At 44.3% G+C, this 17,285-nt stretch overlaps 3 protein-coding genes across 3 annotated transcripts; 2 read left to right on the forward strand and 1 right to left on the reverse strand.

Moving 5' to 3' along the window:
- On the forward strand, positions 4,056–5,019 carry LOC8080547 (probable acetyltransferase NATA1-like). Its single transcript, XM_002465798.2, has one exon. The coding sequence runs from the start codon at positions 4,142–4,144 to the stop codon at positions 4,823–4,825; it is 684 nt and encodes a 227-aa protein (XP_002465843.1). The 5' UTR covers positions 4,056–4,141; the 3' UTR covers positions 4,826–5,019.
- LOC110435603 lies at positions 5,204–6,278 on the forward strand. Its single transcript, XM_021461332.1, has one exon. The coding sequence runs from the start codon at positions 5,435–5,437 to the stop codon at positions 6,065–6,067; it is 633 nt and encodes a 210-aa protein (XP_021317007.1). The 5' UTR covers positions 5,204–5,434; the 3' UTR covers positions 6,068–6,278.
- Positions 6,617–15,872, reverse strand: LOC8085469 (lysine-specific demethylase SE14). Its single transcript, XM_002468449.2, has 7 exons — positions 14,752–15,872; positions 14,586–14,664; positions 14,417–14,484; positions 13,624–13,774; positions 12,335–12,951; positions 9,916–10,359; positions 6,617–9,092 (listed from the first exon to the last, which is right to left on the reverse strand). Exons 1-7 carry the CDS (start codon positions 15,695–15,697, stop codon positions 6,973–6,975), a joined length of 4,425 nt encoding a protein of 1,474 aa, XP_002468494.2. The 5' UTR covers positions 15,698–15,872; the 3' UTR covers positions 6,617–6,972.

Here is a 17,285-nt window from a genome sequence, read left to right on the forward strand (position 1 = left end):
GGATGAAGATGCATTTCCTTTATTTTTATGGATGCCAAATAGTTTGAGTTTAACATGTATACAACATTGCCTCCTATTATGAAGCACAAGGTTGGGTTCCATTATAAGACCAAGAGCTCCAAAATCCAATTCGATGAAGAAAAAGGTTCATGTGATGTTGCAATCTAACCATGTTGGCGTAGAATGTGCAAGGAACATTATGAAGGTATGTCCTATTGGCAACAATACTCACAAGTTCTCAAGCAGACCAACATAAGCCGGCAATGTCGTCTACTTAAGGTTTTCTAGTGGTGGAACCAAAGGAAAGGTGTGAAGAGGCTATAGTTATCAAGGGGGAAATCAAAGCATATTTATTTGGCACTAAAAGTGTCTCAGGAATCACCATTATAAGTTTTAGAAGAAGTATACACACTAGATATAAAAAATTTAGAGTTTTTCCATTGGTAATTAACGATTGATGCAGGTGGTTACCGGTGACATGTTGAAAGGTCCTAATATGGCTAGAGGGGGGGTGAATAGCCTATTTAAAAATTCTACAAACTCACTAGAGCAAGAGGTTAGTAAATAACAAAGCGAAGCTTTTTGCTCTAGCTCTAATGGGGTGTTTGCAAGCCACCTATCCAACAATTCTAGTTGATATAATCACTAGGCACACAAGAGCTATGTCACTACTTACACTAGAAAGCTACCTAAAGTTTCTATACAAGTAAGTAAGCTACTCTAGTTTACGGGAATGTAAAAGAGATGGTTTGAACTTTATACCGCCGCGTAGAGGGGATGAACCAATCAATAATATGAAGTCCAATCACCGGGAGAAATCCAATGAACAATCACAATGGAGACACACAATTTTTCTCCCGAGGTTCACGTGCTTGCCGGCACGCTACGTCCCCGTTGTGTCGACCAACACTTGGTGGTTCGGTGGCTAAGAGGTGTTGCACGAACCTCGTCCTCACTAGGACACCACAAGAACCTACCCACAAGTGAGGTAGCTCAATGACACGAGCAATCCACTAATGTTGCCTTTGGCTCTCCGCCGAGGTAGGCACAAAGCTCTCACAATCACCGGGAGATGGCCACGAACAATCACCAACTCGTGCCAAAGCTCCTCCGCTGCTCCAAGCCGTCTAGGTGGCGGCAACCACCAAGAGTAACAAGAAAACCGCAGCTAGAACGATCCCCAAGTGCCACTAGATGCAATCACTCAAGCAAATGCACTTGGAATCACTCCCAATCTCACAAAGATGTTTAATCTATGAAGGAGATGAGTGGGAGGAGTTTGCTTAGGCTCACAAGGATGTCAAGTATGTTAGAATGCCAAAAGTCTGAGCCCCAAGCCGGCCAAACACGTATTTATAGCCCCTCAAACAAATAGAGCCGTTGGCTCTTTCACTGGGCAAAACTCGGGGTCACCGGACGCTCTTAAAGGGGCACCGGACGCTCAACACCAGCGTCCGGTGCTCCAACAACAGCCGCGTGTGAGAGCCTAACGGTAACCTGCAGAGCACCGGACGCTGAGCAAGTTAGCACCGGACGCGTCCGGTGCACACCGGACTCATGCGCAGAGAGTTCCGCAAACTCGCAGGTTCACCGGACGCAAGCCACCGGACGCACCCTCAGCGTCCGGTGCTCACCGGACCCATGCGCAGAGAGGGTCGCAAAACGCCCGCACACCAGACGCGCACCACCGGACGCTCAAGCCAGCGTCCGGTGCCTATCGTCCGGTGCCTTACCCTAGCTGGGCCAGGCACTGTCTGCACACCGGACGCTCAGACACAGCGTCCGGTGCCTCTAAGCCAGCGTCCGGTGAGAGTTCCTCAGCGAGAAACACTCCCGCGACATCTCCAAATTTCCCTCCGGCGCAATAGAAAATATGCACTTCATTTTCTCGAAAAGCGCCGAATCCCGCCTCGCAAGCTCGGCGGGAGGGAGAGAGGAACCCATCCTCTCTCTACCCTTCAAACTCCACCTCCTTCTCAAAGTGTGCCAACACCACAACGTGTAAACCAACAAGTGCACGTGTGTTAGCAATTTCACAATCATTTTCTTCGAAGGAGTTAAGTTAGCTCACTAGGTTCTAAATGCATGCACATGAACAATAACACCTAGTGGCACTTGATAACCGCTTAGCCAAAGAATTCCCCTCTTTATAGTACGGCTATCTATCCTAAATGTGATCACACCCTCTATGGTGTCTTGATCACCAAAACCAAAACTCTAAGCAATACCTTTGCCTTGATCTCCAAATGGTTTTGTTTTTTCTCTTTCTTCTTTTCCAAGTTGAGCACTTGATCATCTTGTGGTCATCACCATCATCACCATGATCATCACTTGCTCCATCACTTGGCATGTACCAACCTCATTAAGTCTACACACACTTAGTATAGAGGTTAGTACTAGGATTTCATCAATTATCCAAAACCAAACTAGGGCTTTCACATGTGAGAAGCTAAATTTTCTATGTTTCTGCCACCCTTAAATTTTATTTTAAAAATAAGGGATATTGTATCTAACCTAGAAATTAGTGCAATAAGATTTGTACCCCTTCGAATGGTGTAATTTTTTATTTAAATATGTTATGACTTAGTGTAATAAAATTTTGATACCTCCGTGATTTAAATATGGTTTGACTTAAACCATATTTAGTTTAACTAAATCTTATAAACATACATTAATATTTATGATATTAGATAAGTATAATTAGATTCATTATATAATACTTAAACCATTTGACCTGGATAGAACACTTAGTTGGGGCCAAAGGAGCATTATTTCTATACTTAATACTAAAAAAGGTTTTTCCCCCTTCTTGTATGGGTTTGTCCATTTTCTCTCCTCTCTGTCCATATTTCTCTTTTACGCTCTCTCTTATTTCACTTCTCTGGTTAATTATGTTCTTAAGCTATAAAACCTTCACCACTACTATACCACTGATGTAGCGTGCCTGACTGATCGAGGTCATGTGCATCATGAATGAATCCTATATAGACGGGGCACAAACAGGGAGCTCACCTTTCTTAACCTCACAAGTCACATAACTGCGCATAATAGCTGCATATTAGAGGCCATCCAAATGTATTGACCGAGGGTAGACTAAACTTTAGTCCACCTCAACTAACTATTCCAGGCATCTAATATACAATGCAGCACTGAACTTTAGTCATCTTCACCAGATTTTGGTTGGACTAGCACCAGATAATCTAAACATAGTTTTACAGGAACTATTCCAGGTTTTTACGTAACTTAGTTTAATTTCACATAGAACATGAACTAGATTTTCTTGAAATTTTCCAAACGGGCGTGGACAACAAAGCAAAAGTTGCCTCGTGAACCAGGGCCTTTCTTACTTTAAAAAAAAATATAAAATTTTTCAAGATTTCTCGTCACATCAAATCTTGCAGTACATACATAGAGAATTAAATATAAATAAAAAATAATTAATTATACAATTTAATTATAATTTGGAAGATAATTTTTTAACCCAGTTAATCTAAAATTAAATAATATTTATTAAATATAAACAAAAATACTGTTGTGTTTATTTTTTTTAAAAAAGTTGCAACTAGCATTTTCGTTTTTATTTGATAAACATTGTCTAATTATGGAGTAACTAGGTTTAAAAGATTCGTCTCGTGATTTACAGGTAAACTGTGTAATTAGCTATTCTTTTTATCTATATTTAATAATTTATATATGTGCCGTAAAATTCGATGTGACGGGGAATCTTGTAAAGTTTTGGCCCTTGTTTAGTTCCAAAATATTTTGCAAAATCGACACTGTAGCTTTTTCGTTTGTATTTGACAAATATTGTCCAATCATGAACTAACTAGGCTTAAAAGATTCGTCTCGTCAATTCCGACCAAATTGTGCAATTAGTTTTTATTTTTGTCTATATTTAATACTTTATACATGTGTCTAAAGATTTGATGTGACGGAGAATCTAAAAAATTTTGCAAAATTTTTTGGGAACTAAACAAAGGCCTTGGTTTTTTTGGGTGAGGAGAGAGCAGGGAGTCACGGGTAGCTTTTCACCAAGTCACCAGTCGCCACGTCACAAAACAAGAGGAAACCATCCCGCATCCACAATCCCCCCCTTCCCATTCCCGTCTCCCGTCTCTCTGCACTTGCTGACCTGACCCAGATGGCGGCGCCGCCCAACTCCACCACCTTCTCCGGCGACGTGTGGGCGGAGCTCCGCCTGGCCGACGCCCGCGACGTGCCGCACATCCACCGCCTCATACACCAGATGGCCGAGTTCGAGCTCCTCACGGACCTCTTCGCCGCCACCGAAGAGCTCCTCACCTCCACGCTCTTCCCATCGCCGACGCCGCCTCCCTTCACCTCCTTCACAGCCCTCATCCTCGACCTATCCCCCTCCCCCATCGTCCCGGACTCCTCCTCCACCATCGCCTCCCGCCGCCTCGACCTGTCCGCGTCCCCGCTCACCGACCCGGAGGCCGCCGCCTTCGCCTCCCCGCGCGGCGGCGGGCGCGTCACGGCCGGGTTCGTGATCTGCTTCCCCAACTACTCCACTTTCCTCTCCAAGCCCGGGCTGTACGTGGAGGACATCTTCGTGCGCGCACCCTGGCGCCGCCGCGGGCTCGGCCGGATGATGCTGTCTGCCGTCGCCGGCAGGGCGGCCGAGCTCGGGATGGGGCGGGTGGAGTGGTGCGTGCTCGACTGGAACAAGAACGCCATCGACTTCTACGAGGGGATGGGCGCCGATGTGCTACCGCAGTGGCGCATCTGCCGGCTCGCCGGCGCGGCGCTGGACAAGTACAAGGGCAGCCAGGAGGAGGCCGCCGGTGGGAAGGCTGCAGAGTAGGAGAACCTGGAAATTTGCTTCTTGAGTGCCTGCCAATAATAAAGGTGGTGGATTTGCTTCCGCTGCTTAGCTCCCAACTGGCATGGTTTATTTTCAGTGCATTTGATCAGCTCGTTAGGGCAATGAGTAATTGTGACTTTTCTCGTGGTATAAACTTTGGTGCATTATGCTAAATTGTCTTCTGCTTAGATGCACAAGTACATCTTTGTTGCCGATCAGAGTCTCAGAGCTGCTTGAAATGAACTCCTGCTCTTTTTTTTATAACAAAATAAACTCCTGCTTGACCAGGGAGCCCTGATCTGTTTGAGTACCTCAATTTGGATAAAAGATCTTTGAATTTCATGCTTATGCTTAGAGCAATGCAAGTCTCTCTTTTTAATCATCCACTACTTCGTAAAAAAATTTAAAAAGTTGTATACTCTCCAACATGTTCATTTGGCTGAAAAATACTGTAATCTGATTTATTGTGAGAGACAAACACCGCTGAATAGCTAATAGATTCGACGGAGCTCGAAGAAGTCAAAGAGTTTCGTACATGCAGAAATTGAAAAAGCTTCCAATGAAAAATCCATGGTAGATTCGAGATGTTAACTGCTGCTCTCGAAACGGATGGGCTTTGCCGAAATCTGGTTGGATCAGACAGAACCCGGCCTTAAAAGTGGCCTTACCCAGCACGATTGGGCCGACCAGACAAACTCTTGTCTCCTCGTCTTGCCCCCCTGTTTTCTTTCTTCTTCCAGAGTCTTCAATAACGCGCGGTGGCATGGGCATTATCTCCCTCGTTTTCCTTTCCGTTTCCCCTGCTCCAAGCCTTGCCTTTCTTCCTCTTCTTCTCCGGCACGGCCGGAGCTCGCCTTTCTTCTCAAGAAAACGCCCGATATAAATTCACACGAGGCCACCTCCTTGGTCGCCATCATTGCAGCAACATCTTCTCTTAGCTCTAGCCTCTCGTCCAGATCAAGCAACAAGCCCACCCTTCCATCACCGATGGAGAAGGACGGCGCGCTGAAGCCGGCGGCGGAGGAGGCCACCGCACCGGAGCTGGAGACGTTGACGGGGACCCATCAGCCGACGTGGGCACAAGCGCAGTGGGCTAGCATCAAGAGCAAGGCCCGCGGCGCCAGCGATTACGCCGTGCTCAGGACCCGCCAGGGCATCTCCATGTTCGGGGAGCCCAAGCTCGGGTCCTTGGTCAAGGTCAAGGGAGCATCAGCTAAGGATGAGTCGTCCCAGTCCCAGTAAATCCATCCATGCATGTAGAACACTCTTGATGCCACGGGCGGCAGCAAGCTAGTGTGCAGTGAACTCTTCTCTTGTTACTCGTTTAGCTGGTTTTTTTTAATAGTAGAAGTGAATTTTCATGGAAGGCCAAGCTTTTCAATCTGTGTCTGATGCTGTGATCCATGCCGTCAGTTCATAAGAATCGTAAAACCCTGGTTTATTGGATTGGAAATTCCATCGGAGCTCTGTTGATTCTCACGGGAACTATCCACCTGGGCTCGTAAAACCGGCCGTGAATCGTAGCCGAACACTTAAGACATACAAGGCTCATCTCACTGAACTAAAAAACATGGCTCACAAGTTTGGTTAAATTTCGTGTAGACCTAGGCGCTGTCACTACTCTGCTTATCAGTAATCTGCTGTAACAGTATGATTTCTTGTAGACCTAGGCGTATCAGTAATCTGCTGTAACAGTATGATTTCGAGTAGACCTAGCATATCAGTAATCTGCTGTAACGGTATTGACATAATATAATGAGAACCCAGACAATGCGTCGAGACAGGTAATCATGCGCACGACCGATCCGAGACCATTTTGAAATCGAGCATATGATTTCAGTGTTCATGAAGTTTGTCAGAGATTAAATACATCACTGAGCTGAGAAACAAATAATGAATGGCCATGTGTCAGTGAGGTGAGGTGATCAGCTTATGCAAATCTACAACAGGAGGGGTTGCCTTTCACCCCCAACAAATTCTAACTCCTACACTAAATTATTAGCACATTGTTAACGGGGAACATTCACTAGGCCTATCAGCTGTCAGGTTGTTAAATATGTGAGCTACTACAACAAACAAGGCCCACCAACACAAGCAGCTGGAGATTTGCCTCAAGCTGCGGCCAGGAACTCGAAAACTAGACCCTGTCAATAATGGTTAAATTTCTTTCTGTGGCGGCTGTAATCCGAGACGTATCTGAATGTCTGCCCACAGTCAGGGGCTGAGCACTTATATGGCCGCTCTCCCGTGTGCACCCTGATATGTTCAGTCTGAGCCCATAGCCACTTGAAAGTCATTTTACATCCTTCCCAGGGGCATTTAAATGGCCTCATCTCACTGTGGACACACTGATGACGCTTCAAGTATTTGTGTGAGCTGAAACGCTTGCCACATGACTCGTCAGTGCAAATATTGCGCTTGTGGGCATTAAGTTCAGCCCTAGTCTCAAATGTCATACCACACAGATCAATATCACACTGAAATGATCCCACTGTTTTTGTCCTCTTACCCCTTTTAGCAGAAGAAGCTTCAGATGTCCTGCTCCATTCCGACTCTTCGACTACCGCAGGTTTAGTCCTTGGCCTCAAGCTCTCACATGGAGAGCGGATGAAACTCGAATGACTTTGTGAACTACCAGTATTTGACTGAGAATCCCTCTTCCTTTTGTGTTTGCGTCTGGCATAGCATATGATATCTGTTCTATTTGAGCTCCCAATGCATCTAGACACAACATCTGACAAATCAACTTGTTTATCATCTTTTGCTGATCCCAAAATTGTGTCTGTTTCCACCACCTCTACAGCTCTAACATCTGTAACAGAGGGCTCATTGCTAGCCAGTGTCATTAATGTCAAGGAAGCTTTGCCAACCTCATCTTTACCAGGAGCATCTGTTGCCTTGGACTCTTCAGCTAGAGCTCCAAGTAAAATATCAAAAGTGTTTGATCCAGAGTCGACAGATTTTCCCTCATGTCGAGGGACTGCAGCCATGGAAGCAACTTGGGTGTCCTCTAACATGTGGAAACCTATATGCGGAGATTCGTGCTTTAAGTTGGCAGAATTATTGCTCTGGTGCTCAATGGCCTTGACAGCAGAATGGCTGCCAACCTGAGGCTCGTCACTCATCAAATCAGTTGGAACTGACATCTCATTAAAGCTCGAATTTAGTTTCACTGGACCAGTACCAAGATGATGAATCTCCACTTGGTTATCTATTGCAGATTTACTAGTTTTTGTTTCAGTATTAGAACAGTAGGATATCTTAGCACGCTCCTCGTTTTCAAGGGATGCTGACACGGTGTCCACACACTTTCCTTCTGATACAGCCAAACCTTCTATCAGGTCTGAATCAACTGACGTCATAATGGGATTATTGCAAAGCCCCATCTTCTCTTGATCTTGTTGAACTTGCATACATTCATCTCTGCTCCCTAAAGTAACACCCTGAGATTCTAAGCAGCCATTTCTCACACAGTTTATGCTTACTTCCACAGAGGTACTTTCATCATTAAGGAAATGTCGAACAGAAAAGGCTGGTGAACTGCTCAACTCAGTTGACTGTATACATCCTTGATATCTAGTTACTTCAACTGGCGAGGCAAGTGGAGGCGAATCCAGGGAACCTGATGAACAAATGGAGTCATTGCACGTGCTAACATTAACTGGACCCTCACGGACTTGATGCATCATAGGATATTCAGCAACAGCAATAGGAATATTAACAAGACAATGTCTTCCATGGTCATTCTCCTCGGAGCATGAAGGCTTATCACAATCTTGCAGTTCACCTGGTTGCTCAAGGCCACTTTGTCGAAAAGTATGCTGTCTACTGTCATCCTCGCAGACATTTCCATTAGTGACCATCCCTGTCTCCACTCCAGGCTTAAGTTCCACAGGAGTTTCTGTTGCACTAGAACTCCTAACAATACCAATAACTGTGTATGGAGTTCGCGCTCTTTTGCAAAGCCACTTAAGATTAGGAACAACCGAAACAGGCGAAGGGCAGGAAAACAGTCCCCCAAATGACAAAGGAGATTGTTCTTGATTTTCTGATTTCTCTTTCCTGAGTTTGGCAGAATATTTCAGGTTTAGACCCATCTGTGACGTCCAGTCTCTTCCATCTTCCTCATGGCCCTCGTCATCAATTGAAATGTTGATTAGATGTAAATCAGACTTGGATGCATTTGCAAGTGGAATGTCTGTACAATCAAATTGAAACTCAATTTCCTCTGCTATTGATATTGCGAGCGCTTTTAGTTTGACAAAATCTGCAGAAATTAAATAGAAATACCTTAAGATCAGTGGAAACTTCAGGGGACATGGAAAGTAAAACACAAACAAGAGGTAAGCATGTTTGATTTAAATCATGATTTAGAACAATGAGTTCAATTGCTATTTTCAGGAGTAGGCCCAACTAGGGATTATCAACATGCATCTGTAGAAGGCACCTTTTTTCTGAAAGACAAATTAACTGAGGTCGCCTTAATGCTCTGATGCAATTCTAAACTACAATGGTATTCCCTCCATTTGAGTAACATATTTCACTTAAACATGAATATAACAGTGTAAACCCAGTGATTGTAAGCTAACAGGTCAATATTTCTTTTGAGGCAAGGCAACGGAAATAAGATGGAACTATAACTATTAGATACAGACAGAGTTCGATAATCAAGGTGTCTGTGAACAATTCCATGTTGTTCCATCTTTCTTGTATTTCCTAAATTCCTATGTTGGTTTTCGCTGACTCGCACTAGAAAGAAGGTAAGTTGGTCTCGTCCACATACACAAAGCCAAAAGGTCACATTATTTTCCACAATCCAGTTTCATGCATAAAGTATAGTTTTACATTAAAACCGTAATCTATTATTGATACCTAAAGGTATATTCGAAAGATAGAATGTGTTGGTTAGAATAGCCTGCATATATATAATACAAAAAAAGTAAATGTTTGCATATAAACATGACCAACATGTCCAGTGAAAAGGCTACCAGCTAATTACTTATTTTGTATCAAGCATGCAGGATCACAAGAGCATCCACCAACAGTCAAATAGAGTATGAAGATGATAGAAGTTTCTTTATATAACCTACCTGAGTGGCAAATAATGAGAGCATGGACACCCCCTTTGCCCTCAAGTAACTTCTCAATCTCAAGAGCATGCTGCAGGCAAAAGATCCGGGGCCGTGCAAATGTACAACTTGCATTCCAGTTAATAGTGCCATCAGAACTTTCTGCAGTTTGCGCATCACCGTCATATTTGCCTGCTTGTTCACTTACTTCTGGGCCAAGACTGTTCTCAGGAATCTTATTCTCAGACTTGTCCCTTTCACTACATGAATGAAGAGTATTTTCACTTCTGCAAGAATGTGAAATGACATTATGTTGTAGCACAGGCCCATTAGGTTCATTCTCCCTTAAACAAACATCTTCATGTGAATTTACATTCTGATGACTGATGTTAGCCTGCCCCAAAGGAGTAGCCAGACATTGCTGTTCCGCAGGCCAGGAAGGTGTAGTGGGAACAAATGAACATCCTGATACATATGCAAAAGCATGTGTCAAGGTTCCATAAGAATCTTCATATACAAGAAATACTACAGATCAATAAATGGAAATTAGTAAATTCTAGAATGATTTTAAAACAGGCTGCAGCACAGAGTTCCACCATTACATCAGAAAAGGCACAGTTTTTATCAAGTAGCAAGGTTAGGAAGGTCATCTCATGTGTATAAAAATCAGGTTAAAAATTTACAATGTACTCTGAAAATAGCTTGTAAATTTATCACTAAATTTTTAACCTGATTTTATACACTCTGAAAATCAGGTCAACTGTTGTGTAAATTTACAATGTATCTTACCATATACTCTGAAGGGTATATGGTAAGATAAGAAATGCCAGTGTTAATGAGCTTAGTGATAAACTATTTCTGAAAATAGCTTATTCTGATTGTTCAAAAAACATGCCTGCAGATCACATCACTCTTCAGCATACATTCATTGCAGCCAGAAACTCCCATCTACAAGCACTTCATAATGGCCAATGAACCGGCCATCATGACCGTACATGTTCAATAAAAAAATAGTTTAGATTCGGATTGTCTAGAAACAAAAGGTTCTCTCCCAAGTCCCAAGTTTAGTCACCGCGGAACGGGAACGATGCAGCGTTCCACGTTCCGGGAACGAGCGTTCGGGACGGGAACGCGGGAACGAAATCGTCCCCACAGTGTAAAAATTGCATCTAAAACGTCGTTCCCGTTCCCGGTTCGTCGTTCCTCGATCCGTCGTTCCGGGAACTCGGTGACTAGGGTCCCAACCATAACTTCTCTCTAAATTAGACAAAAAGAGCATTTGCAAATTTGCTCTAATTTGAAGGGCTATTGTGAAACTGACATTATAAAAGGCACAATTGCAAATTTGCTATTAAAAATTTGTTGGACCCAACATAGATTGGACTAACACTGATCAACTGGAGGTTTTTGCGTAAAGTACAATAGGAGCACCCCTGGCCAATTTTAGTAAACTTGCAGTCCAGCATCACACTGTTCCTTCCTAAACCATCAAGACTATCACAGAACAACAGCACACATATTCCTAACATGATAATAGTACAATTTGAAGGTTCCTGACATAAAAAATCAATGACATCACCTGTCTTCACCCTCCACCTATTGTTACTGCTTCTCAGCGATGCGCAAGTTCAAGCTGTGGTCACCCATCCAACAAAACAGACAGAATCACCCATCCCTACCCATTTGTCTGTCCCTAGTGCTCCACCCATCCCTGCTCAAGATGCGGCAGTGGAGCAGTGCCACTGCAAACTGGATGGACCCAAGCAACAACTGCACCTCCTTGCTGCAACCCTTCTCTGTTGCGATGGAGAGAGGATGAAGGGATTTAAGGATATAGTCATCTAGGGTTCTTGGGTTGCGAATAGTGGGACGAGTTCAATAAAGGAAGAGTCAGCCATGACTATGTTCAAAATCAAAACAGTCTTTCGTAGCATTCAATTTTTTCTTTAAATTTGAGTTATATTTTGCTTTCCAAAAGAATGTGTCAAACAGAAGGGACAAGGAGCCGATTTCAGTGGCAACAAATCCAAGGTTGGGGCTTAAAGTAGTCACAAATTTGCTATTTGTAACCAAAAAAAAAATCACATGCATCAATGAAATTTGTTGGAAATAATCCTGTTTCTAGGTTCATAGTCTTTACTTTAGCTAAATTTCAGCATCGAGTAACAGGAGTAATAGGCTGTTTATTTGGGTAATATTCTGCATTAATTAGGAGTCTATCACATCCAGTCAGCCACAAATGTAGCTCTCGGCACTGTATAAAGCTAGGCAGAAAACCAGAAAAGGCTAAGTCATTCCAGCTACCAAACATACTGTGTTTGTTTGTGTGTGAGTTCCCGGTGATCTGTTTAGGGGCTATTTGCCTTTCAAAATTTTATCTACCTTAGTTCTGATATATATATAAACAAAAAAAAAATATCGGAAGCTAAGAAAGGCATACCAAAATTACTGTCAGCAGGATAGCATGGAATTGTATTTGAACAATTATCTTTTTCAGAACTCATCTTGTATCTACTCATACGAGCAAGGGAAATCCCTTCCAATGCTTCTCTGGTAGGCTGCAGAATTGTCATGAATGGATAGCCAAGAATTCCACAAGCAACACAGGTCAATGAACCAGAATCAATGCTCAAATCAAAAGGTAGGTTATCCTCATCATCTGTATCAGCATTGGCCTTGTCCACAGAAGCAGATGTGTCAGATGATTTGCTATTCCCAGAAATAAATTTGGTTTGTGCGCCTATCATATGTGTTCTGCCATCAGAGCTGTTATCTTTGGGGCCACGGTCACTAGATTCAATTCTGCAACCATCCTCAGACTTCTTCTCAGGAGCTTTTGAGCCAGAAAAACAGGAATGTATAGAAGTCGAAGATGGTAACAAATCAGGCTCCCAGAGCACAACATGACCAATTGATTTCTTTTCGAGGAAAGAACACAAAAGCTTGTTTTCGCTAATCATGTCCTGCAAGAATTCTTGCTTCACCAGCAGTTCTCTTTCTTCTTTTCTTCGATCTCTCAAGCGAGAAGTTCGAATTCCAGACAATACATTCGGGGTTCTGAAATTAAAATGAACTACCAGATTCAAAGTGCAGAAAACAATAAGCACTGGTGCTCTGATGGTTGTAACATGGTCACTAAAAAAGCTAGGTAAGCATAAACAATTCAAATCAAAATCTATCTTTTTAATTTCTGAAAATATGTAGAAGCATCAATGCCAGATTTCTAGGGACTCTAGCAATACCAACTTCAGTGTGTACTCTAATCTCGGGAAGGTAGCAATTTCAGTGGCATCACTGTTTCCTAATTCTCTTTTTTTCCCTAATAATTCATAATATCTTCAATCCTGGCTTTTCTGTCGATGTTAAGAAACAATGGAGGTCCAAATATTTCTTCATAGGGAATGACTGATAAATGCCCAAAAGAATCATTCTGAACCAAAACAAATTAAGAGCAAATCTTATTCAATACACAATTACACAGGCCATCTTAAAGCACTAACTATATTGTGTGCGCTGGAGCTCATTGATACTTTAAATTGAATCATATTACACGGACTAGCAGCTCATACTGTGATTCACTAAAGGCTGCTGTGATTGTAAACTACATTCAGGCACCCCATGCCTTCAACATGTACAAAACAAAGCATGCAAGCTAGACATAACAAATAATCTAATCCTATAGCAAGTACTTGCTATTTTGTTAGCAAGTACTATTGCCTGAAAGCTTACCTGGTTATGAAAGAAACTGCTAGCAAGTACAGAAGCTGCTGATGAGAGAGCATCGGAAGATAATTCATCACAGCCCTTCGTACAGCAGCCTCTTTAGCAAATTTTAACCACTGCGGAGTTGCAAAGTTGGCAGCTTCACCACAATTAAATCCTACATTGTATGGGTCCAGACAATAAGAACTGTTAGTCAAATGGACAGGCCAAAAAATAAATGAAGTAACACATGTCCTGAACACTAGACGATGCTTGTGCAAACAAGTAGATAGTCAAATCTAGTTGAACAAAATAAATTATTTGTCTGTATGCTTGTTTAGTCTTGTATATAAATGACGCCCTCAAGTGGAAAGGATATAGACTATTAGGAAAAACTATGAATGTAATAACAGGCAACAAAGGTACAGTCAGCCATTAATCATTATTGAAACATTAAAGCGGCATTTCAGACTATCCTTAATTGCACATGAGAACTGTTCTGTCAACAGGCAAAACAAGCAATCTAGCTTCAGCGAGGAGAAGTCCAGTAACATCAAATTGATCGTTACTATATATATTTATCTCAAGTACTCTCAGTTTGTTATATGACTGATGAGGGGACAGGGGAGCACTGATCCGTTAAGGATTGTCCACGAAATCATTATTATTGTACTTTCCAAATAGTTTGTTTATAATGCTCATACCATAAAAGTGAAAATCTAGCAAAGCTGGAACAAACTTAGTTAACAAGTAGCATATCACAATCACAATCAATTAAAGTCATGCAAAAAGGCATCATGAGTTCAATGGCATAACTAACCATGACTAAACCCAATGTGGTAGGCCCTTGGGAATGTCACCACAAACTCTCCAGGATATTGTACTAATCTGAAACAGTACACATTAGCAAAGAATTTCATAAGAATCCAATGTCTTAATATCATACACATTTGACCCAATGGAAACACTGGCCATTTCAGAGCTTGTACCTACAGCAGGGCACACCACGGGCTACAAGAACATCTGGGGACATCAATGTTGTCTTCTCCCCAAGCACTGCCAGTGATGCTGCATGGATTAACAGTTGGAAGTTATTCAACCTGCTAAACCGTAACTGAAACATGCAGATGACGAACATGAGAAAACGACAAATACCAAGGCGGTCAGGGTTTCCTCCATATCCATGCACACGGATAACTTCCTCTAGCTCTGAGGCTCGGTCCCCAGGGACAGCATACCATGTCTTGGGTGCACCGGTGTGAAGGAAGTTGAGGCTGTGCAACTCATGATCTTCTACGTGCCATGCAAACCAACTAAAGAGCATCCCGATGTACACCATTGGCGAGGTAACCCCAGGAACATCATCTGGCATGAATCGCGTGAGCGAACCAGGAGCCCGTGCAATCGCCTGAAGGTTCCATGGGCTTCCTGACAGCCGCCACCCAGAACCTTTCTCCCCCTCCTCCACCTGATCGCTCTCTCGTCTCCGCTTCTTGTGCCGCCGGGACTGTTTTGGGGCGGCAAAGCCAGACCCCGGAACGTCATTCGCATACTCGATATAGATAGGCCGGTCTGCAGAGGCCTTCCAGAAGAGGGATTCCACCTCTAATGGAGTTGGCTCGCGAAGCCCAGCGAGGTGGATCTTGGAGAAGGCGCGGGACTTGGCCTCGAACTGGTCGAGCGTGTACTGCTCGCCGCTCTGCCACACCTGCTTGAGCACCTGCGGAGGCGGGCGCCCACGCCGCGGCGTACCAAGCTCCTGGTGACGGGTCGTGAACACAGCGGCGGATTCCGGCAGCGAGGGACCAGTGGTGGAAGAGCCGGAGGCAGTGGTGGGGTTGGCGACGGCTTCAGAGGAGGAGACGAGGGAGCGGTTGAGGTGCGCGAAGACGAAGCGGCGGGAGGGGCGCGGGTAGGGCGGGATGACCTTGCAGATGCCGTAGGCGGCGGCCTCGCGCTCCACGCGGGAGAGGAAGGCGATGGGGTCGGCGAACTCCGACTCCGTGGGGCGGTACTCCGGGGCGCGCGGGAGGCCGCGGAGCCACGCCGGCACCGTGGGTTCCCCGGACCCGCCCGTCGCCACCGCCGGCGGAGGCGACATCGGCGCGCTAGGGTTTTGGGAGCCGGCGACGGGAAGCGGAGGTGTGGAGGAGCATGGGGGGGTTTGAGGAGGGGATGGGAGGGGACGGAACTGTGGGCTGGGCGTGCTGTGCTGGATTGCCTGCGGAGACGGTGGGATGTGTGTGGGCGTGGGAATCGCCGTGGGCGGTGGGGGCCGATGCGCGCGGCCGGTGCTGTGGAGTGTGGACTGTAGTTTGTAGGCGGTTATACCCCCGGCACGGAGGCGTGGTCGCCGGCACGTGGGAGGGGAACGCGTCCCAGTGCACCGCCCACAAGCGGTTGCTGCTGCCGTTTGGTTGCGCTGCTCTCCCGGCAAACCGCATGCTACAGGTTCTAGTCTAGGAGTAGTTTGACATGCCGAAGACAACCGTCTTCCTTTCGAAAAGACAGTACCGCGCGTCGGTGCCGCGTGTCAGATGACGCCTCCGCCTACGAAGTTCCGTCGTTATCCGATGTTATTCTACCGTGTGACGACGACGGTACAGTGTCACTCTTAAGCCAAGAGCAAGTACGAGGCTTTGGGTCTTGAAAAGGTGTGATTATTTTTTTTGGCATGATTACCTTTGTTAACATGAATTTAAGGTAGTGTTTGCGAAATATAATCACAAATGAGGTAGGTAGTGATTTGGCAAACTCAAACATACGAGGGGTCAACCGTTCGTGTACTCATGCGCCCTGGAAGAGAAGAAGATGAGTCATTTAGGGCTAGGGTTAGAGTTCCGAGAGAGGATTCATTCACCGGATGGGAGTAGAAGAGGGTTTGGAGGGAGGGGGGTAGTGGTCGCAACATGACAATGGTGACAGGTGAGACAACGGGGGGTGGGACGGCAGGGGCACCACCCGTCAAGGTAGCGGGAGATGATGGTTGAGCAGGACTAACGTTGGGGCATCATGTGGAGTAGGCGGCGGCAATCTTGTGATTAAAGGAGGACGGGTCGAGAGGCGGCAATAGGAGGTGGGTGGGGCAAAAGAGGGTGCCAAATGGCGGTGGGAGGAGAGGTGGGTGCAGTGCCAGCGAGAAGGAAGAAGAGTCACTTGGTTCTTAATTGCACGGCACGAGATACCTTTGTCCATGCTATTTTTTACACTTCTTTTAGTTACATGGTCTAGCTTTTATAACCACAGACAAGTTTGGAGCTTAAAATAAAATAATAATCCCTTGGATATACCATTCAATGTTAAAAACCTAGGTAGCATGAGTTGTTGCTTGTGTAAACATGAACAATATCAAAGACCATGGCTTACCTGAGCATAGATCGTGCTTGGTCCAGTATCATGTTTATGTATATGTATAGACCTATTGCAGTTGGTACGGTTAAAAAGCAATTCAAATGAAACATTAAATTTTTTTGCTTATATTTTTTCTAAAGTAGTCTCTTATAAAAATGATAGTACAAATTATATATTACTCTATCTCCAAATAAATTGATGGTGTTTAATATTGACATCAAATGTATTCACAAAGAAGCAAATTTTTGTGGTATGTGATAGCATCTAATTTTTTAGCATAAAATGCTTCAAATGAACAAATTGCAAGATATGCTTATAAATTACTAATCTCGTTAAGT

The sequence above is a fragment of the Sorghum bicolor genome, chromosome 1 (assembly GCF_000003195.3).
Source record: "Sorghum bicolor cultivar BTx623 chromosome 1, Sorghum_bicolor_NCBIv3, whole genome shotgun sequence".
Lineage (NCBI taxonomy): Eukaryota > Viridiplantae > Streptophyta > Magnoliopsida > Poales > Poaceae > Sorghum > Sorghum bicolor.

Excerpts from the sequence above, each read along its gene's own strand:
- LOC8085469 (XM_002468449.2), bottom strand. The coding sequence starts at position 15,697 with ATGTCGCCTCCGCCGGCGGTGGCGACGGGCGGGTCCGGGGAACCCACG. Across the intron at positions 12,952-13,623 it reads GCAGTTTCTTTCATAACCAG|AACCCCGAATGTATTGTCTG; the intron begins GTAAGCTTTCAG and ends TTTTAATTTCAG. Across the intron at positions 9,093-9,915 it reads TCTCATTATTTGCCACTCAG|ATTTTGTCAAACTAAAAGCG; the intron begins GTAGGTTATATA and ends TAATTTCTGCAG.
- LOC8080547 (XM_002465798.2), top strand. The coding sequence starts at position 4,142 with ATGGCGGCGCCGCCCAACTCCACCACCTTCTCCGGCGACGTGTGGGCG.
- LOC110435603 (XM_021461332.1), top strand. The coding sequence starts at position 5,435 with ATGGGCTTTGCCGAAATCTGGTTGGATCAGACAGAACCCGGCCTTAAA.